The sequence below is a fragment of the Alexandromys fortis genome, unplaced genomic scaffold, assembly GCF_014885135.2.
Source record: "Alexandromys fortis isolate MF-2015 unplaced genomic scaffold, M_Fortis_MF-2015_v1.1 scaffold_150, whole genome shotgun sequence".
NCBI classification, from domain to species: Eukaryota; Metazoa; Chordata; class Mammalia; order Rodentia; family Cricetidae; genus Alexandromys; species Alexandromys fortis.
Genome location: NW_026068027.1, coordinates 3845258 through 3851257, shown reverse-complemented (window position 1 = coordinate 3851257; position 6000 = coordinate 3845258). Strand labels below are relative to the sequence as shown.

At 42.0% G+C, this 6000-nt stretch overlaps 1 protein-coding gene across 6 annotated transcripts in view; it reads left to right on the top strand.

Annotated features, from left to right (window-relative positions):
• Cecr2 (CECR2 histone acetyl-lysine reader) overlaps nt 1-6000 on the top strand; it is a 106571-nt gene that overhangs the window by 78107 nt on the left and 22464 nt on the right. For 5 of the 6 annotated variants that reach the window (XM_050164003.1, XM_050164001.1, XM_050164000.1 and 2 more), the window contains exon 8: nt 636-719. The exons of the other annotated variant lie outside the window; for it this stretch is intronic. In XM_050164003.1, coding sequence (XP_050019960.1) covers nt 636-719 — 84 coding nt within the window. The remainder of the gene's footprint in view (nt 1-635; nt 720-6000) is intronic. 6 annotated transcript variants of the gene reach the window in all.

Sequence of the window (6000 nt, the reverse complement as noted above, 5' to 3'; positions counted from 1 at the left end):
TTTTTTTGGGTTTTTCGAGACAGGGTTTCTCTGTGGTTTTGGAGCCTGTCCTGGAACTAGCTGTTGTAGACCAGGCTGGTCTCGAACTCACAGAGATCCGCCTGCCTCTGCCTCCCAAGTGCTGGGATTAAAGGTGTGCGCCACCACTGCCCGGCTCCTGCCTGCCTTTTAAAGAACCATCTGATTTTAGTTGCTCCTGGAGCCTCTTTCAGAACCATTCACTTAGGTGAATGTGATAAAATACAGTTTTCCCTTTGTCGTTTGAAGAGACTTTTTGTTTTTATTTGTTTGGGGGGGTTATTGGTGATGATGTTTGGGATTTTTTGAGACAGTGCATGGTTTTGTACCCAGGCTGGCCTGAAATTCAGAATCCATGCTGATGTTAGGAAATACTTGGTTGTCAGTGGCTTTTTGAATTGTTACTTGTTAAGATAATATACTCAATACCTTATCCAGGTGAATTGTTGTTTTTCCTTATCATCCTAAAAGATAGACACCTTTGACCCCCTGTTAGATAAATTAGTTACTGGTGTGCCTCAGCAGCCATTCTGCTGATGGCTGTGGCAGCGGCAGCAGCAGTAGCTGAGAACGCCCTAATCTATCTTTTCCTTTCTTTTCCTTACTTCTAACTGTAGGGAAAACGTCCACAACGCACAAAGCCAGAGTTGCAACATAGGTTTATGTCTGACCACCTGTCCATCAAATCCATCAAGCTAGAGGTGAGTGTGTCTGAGAGTAAAACAGTGTATTTGAAGAGGGTAGTTCCATTCCAGTTCACATACTTTTGTCCTACTTATTATCCCTTGCCTTTAAAAATATCTTAATCTCAAATGTTCATTGAAGATTTTTTGTTGTTGTTGTTTTGTTTTGAGACAAGGTTTCTCCTTGACTGTCCTGGAACTCACTCTGTAAACAGGCTCTCCTTGAACTTTTAAGAGATCTCTACCTCCCTCTATCTCCTTAGTACTGGGATTAAAGTCGTGTGCTACCACTGCCTTGCTTCAAGAAAGATTCTTATATGTATAGAGCTTTTCTGGGAAAAGAAGATAGAAATAGAAGAATGGGTGACATTCTTTTTTCTTAAGACATTCCTGGGTGACAGGCACATAGTCAATCTAACATAGATGTGAATAAATTCTGTGATAGGTACAAGAAGTTCATAAGTGCAAAGATGGAAAAAATTTGATCCGGGCAAATAAAGGGCCATTTAGGCAGACAGGGATGTTTGGCCTTTGAGTGTGGGATGGCTAGAATTACGATGGATGGGCCGTGATGTGGAACTGAATAAAGCCCAGGACTTTCCTCACAACAGGAACAATATAAACAAATGTTCCAAGGCAGCAAATGGAATAGTATGGTCAAAGATCCGTGTGTATTTGGATGTTGCTGGCATATTGTAATATATTGTGGGAAAATGTAGGCAGCTAATTTCTGCAGTCTCCCAGCTCTCAGACTTGAGCAGCAGAAAGGAAAAATGAAGCTGTTGTTAGATGCAGCTGGCTCAGGCAAGATCAGCTGCTTTAGAGGGAAGTGCTTGCCCAGAGTCTAGTTGGTCACTTAGTTTCCTAAAATGCAGGGCAGGACATTCTGTCACTGGAGGAGAGCCTGCAGTAGGTGGGAACTAAAGTTGGGGGCAACAACTACATTAAAAACTACAAAGGTTTTTCCAGGTTTTTTTGTGGTTTTGACTGTGTAGTAGGGATTAAATGCTTGTGGTTTGAGCTAGTGCCGAACTGTGGGCAATGACAAGTGTACTTTTTATTCACTGAGCTGGCTGGTGAGTATGCATGTGTGAGCACAGTGTAAGTAGGAGAGTGCCATGAAAGAGGGGAAGGCTTAGGAAAACTGTTTCTCTTTACCTGTCTCTGCTCCAGGAAGGTGACAGGAGGCCCGCTGCATCTTTCCAAAAGGCTTTTATAGAATGTTGCGGTCTTCTTTGTCTTCTCAAAGGCTAGCCGTCATATTCTCACCCCCTCTCTTTATTTCTGTCTTGGCACTGTGTGCCATTGCATTTGTAGTGAGGTTAGTAGTCACACAAAGCTTGACCTCAGGTCGCAGTTGTTTGCTGTCTCTGTGTCTTATACTAGCTTGTGAAGTTGGGGCATTCTCTTTTGCCTTGCAGTTACATTTTTGTGAAATGTTAACATGGTGCTATCTATAGCAGAGATCTTGCGCTGTTTGCAAATTTTTATTGGCTTTTTTATTTAAGCAAAACATAATAGCATAAGCCGATAGTCCTTCTGCTATGGAAAGCAAGTTCAGGACGATCATAAATTTGTCAACTTGGAGTGAGATTCTCTCAACTCTGCCTCCCTCACATAAATAATAAAGGAACATTCATTAATTTTTTTTAGAACTCTGTTTGAAGCAAACTATTGCTTATTCAGGCCAAACTTGTTCAAACTCACATCTTTGCCTTAGACACCTGAGTGCTAAGAGGTGCACACCACCACATGTGGCTCCTTTTTTAACCATCACATACTTTCTAGTTCACAATTCTGTAGTTACTGGCTTGCCACCTCCTCTGTGATGGTCCTTAGCTTGGGAGTTGACTTTTGTTGCTAGTTCCCAGTTTGGTTCTGAGTAGCTCTCATCTCCTCCTACCTTGTAGGTTCTCTCTACTACTTTATTGCCTTTAACTGCTTCAGAGATTCCTCCATGCCCTAATTCATACCTCCAATTATCTGGCAGTCTGAACTCCAGTAAACCCTCTTTGTGACTGCAAAAAGAAGTCTAACTTTTGGCCACCTTTATAGGGGCGATTTTTAATTCTGTTGCTTAGTGTGAAGTAAAGAATACTACCCTGTGTAGTTTGTGTTGTGACACCTGCTATCTAGGTAAAGTGACTTTTGTTTCCACAGCAGAAATTCCTTTATCTTTTAATGCTTTTTGTGTATGCAGGCACCAACCACCCAGTGTTAATCTCAAAGAGTCTTAGTTGTCATTTCTGTGGAAAATACCAGTTCAGAGACCCTGATAAGCCAGGATTAGGGCTGCTGAGTTATTTTTGTCAATTGGCCTTTGTAGATGGAAGTTTCTGTCCTAAAGCTGTTCAGTCCCAAAGAAACAGGGACTTAATATTAATTGTAAACTGTTTGGCCTGTTAGCTTAGGCTTATTATTAATTAGCCTTAAATTAACTTAACTTAAATTAACCCATAATTCTTGTCTATATTTAGCCATATGGCTTGCTACCTTTTCTTATTGAGGCATTATTTTGCTTCCTCTACATCTGGCTGGTGACTGACTCTCTGTCTTTCCTGGACTACATAAGATGAATGCAGAAACAAAGCTGGGCAATGGTGGTATACACCTTTAATCCCAGTACTTGGGAGGCATAGGCAGGCAGATCTCTGTGAATTCAAAGCCAGCCTGGTCTACCACAGATAGTTCTAAGACCGGTATACAGAGAAACCCTGTCTTGAAAAAAAAAAAAAGAAGAAGAAAATACCTCGCAGGTATACAAGATGCTTAGGTTTAGAGAAGGGAGACAGCTACACTCCAACTCCAGGCCTTAGTGGGTGTCTAGGGAGCAGTTTGTGATGGTGTGGTCTCAACTGTGCTCCTGGTGGCAAGGATAAGTGTGAATTTGGACCCTTGCCTTGGGGTACAGAGCGTGGGCAGTACTTCAGCTAGAGCTTCTAGTTAATAATCCTTTGGAGGATTTCACAGTGGTTCCTTTTTAGCATCTCATTAAGGTACCTTCATGATTCTGGTAGGTTTCTACCAGTAAGGCATTTAAATACCAACCACTATAGTATTTGCAGCTGACACTTAACTTGTCTCTGTTTATTCTGGAACTCAAAATACAGCCCAGGGTGGACTTGAACATCCCGTGATTTTCCTGCCTCGGCCTCCTGCTGTTAATCGATTTATGTGCTACCACACCCAGCTGACCTCTTTTACAGGAGAAATATTTGCAGTGTGAGACAGTCTGAACATTGGAGAGATGGCTATATGGCTAAGATCAGAGTTTGGTTTCCAGAATCCACATTGGGTGGCTCACAACCAACCTATCCAACTCGAGGGAATCTGATGTCCTTTCTGGCTTCCATGGTCACCTGCAATGTATATATGCATACCTATACAGAGACACATACACATAAATAAAATCTTTTTAATCAAGCATGCTGACAAACCTCTTAATAATCCCAGCACCTGGGAGGCAGATATCTATGAAGTTGAAGCCAGTCTGGCCTACATAGAGAGTTCCACATCAGCCATAGCGAGACAATATGAAATTCACACATACACACGATGGCTAGTATTTTGGACTTCTTTTTGCTTGTTGTATCTGCTCTTTTTTTCGTTTAACTTTGATCTGTTTGTTTCCATCAGACTTAACAGTACCTGATGAAACATCTTGCCAGCCACGGCTTCTTTAATAGTTCAAACAGCAGTGAGTCCTCAGCAGTTAAGAGAACTGACTGTTCTTCCAGAGAATTTGGATTTTAAAGGACCTGATTTTGGCTTCCAGCACCCACGTATCAGTTCCAGTTCTGGAGGAATATGATGTCCTGTCTTTCACAGGCATGAGGTGCATGCACATACATGTCGGCAAACATTCACGAGTCCTAACAGGAAGTAAGAAAAAGTAAATCCCTTGCTTAGGTTGTCTCATTAGCACATGTTTTGCTTCAGAATGGAAGCATCCTGAAAATAAGCACAAAGATTTGCAGACAGACTTGTTGCAGAGCATGGACCCCCGCCCCTGCCCCTAGATGTGTTTTTCAGATATCATATCTGTGAATTAGCAGGAGAGATTGACATGAGGAAACAGGCCTAGGAAAATGTGAAGCAAAGATGGGTTTTCGCCCATTATGGAAGTGCTATGTGTGGAAATGATTTCCAGATAAAGTGATCTGAGAACAAAGGGAATTAAAAATAGACTTCTGCTAGGCGTGGTTTATCTTCTAATTCTGACATCAGAGGCAGAAGCAGGATGCTCATTGAAGGTTAGAGGGTGCCATGATCTACGAGGTGAGTCCCAGGTTAGCCAGGGCTACGCTGTGAGACTCTGATCAAAATTAGAAGGGGAAGGGATTATAACTCGAAGACATAGTTAGGCAAAAGCAAGCAAGCAAAGGCAGGTGTGGTTCTACCTCACTTGTCAAAAAAGATTTGGAGCACTTCCAAGTTTAGGTTTGAAGGTGGCATCAATTCACTTTACTAGCACTGCCTGTCCCCCACTCCCTAACTCAGCTGGCCTAATCCTACCATTTCGGAAGTGGAGAAAGGAGATTTGGGCGTTCCTGTGTTTGTCTGTTAGATCCAATCTTTAGTGACTTAATATTCCTCTTTTTTATTAATAGAAATAAATTTTTTTTAGTTTTTTTTATTGTGTTTGGGGGTAGAGGTGTTCATGTGTCACAGTACTGGTGAGAGATCAGAAAACAACTTACGGGAGTCCATTTTCTCTTTCTACTGTGTGGGCTTTCTGGATTGAACTCAGGTTGTCAGGCTTTGTAGCAAGAACATTTATTCATTAATAGAATCCACAGATTGGTCTCAAACTGTGTACTTGAGGATGACCTTTGAAGTCTTCCTTCTACCTCCTGAGTGCTGGAGTTATAGCTCTGCACCACTGGGACCACTTTATGTGATGCTGGGGATTACCTTGCATATAATAAGCAAGCAACTGGTCAATTTTAGTGAAATAGTACCTTTGAATCAGGCTCTGTTTTCCTCCCTTTCCTAGCCATGGGTAGTCAGTCACTGGTGTCTTACATACAGCATTGTCTTGAAGGTAAGGTTGTCAGCTGGGTGATGTTACCAGGAAGTTAAAATAACAACCACGGAAAGAGGCTGGCAATGTAGGAGTTGCTGGTGGAATTCAGGAAAGGTGTCTGGCTATTCTAGTTTGCTTTCTATTGCTGGGATAAACATCATGGCCAAAAGCAATTCGGGGAGGGTCAATGTATTTCTTACTTACAACCTATAGTCCATCATAAAGAAAATCAGGAACTCTAGGCAGGAACTGAAATAGAGGCCATGGAAAAGT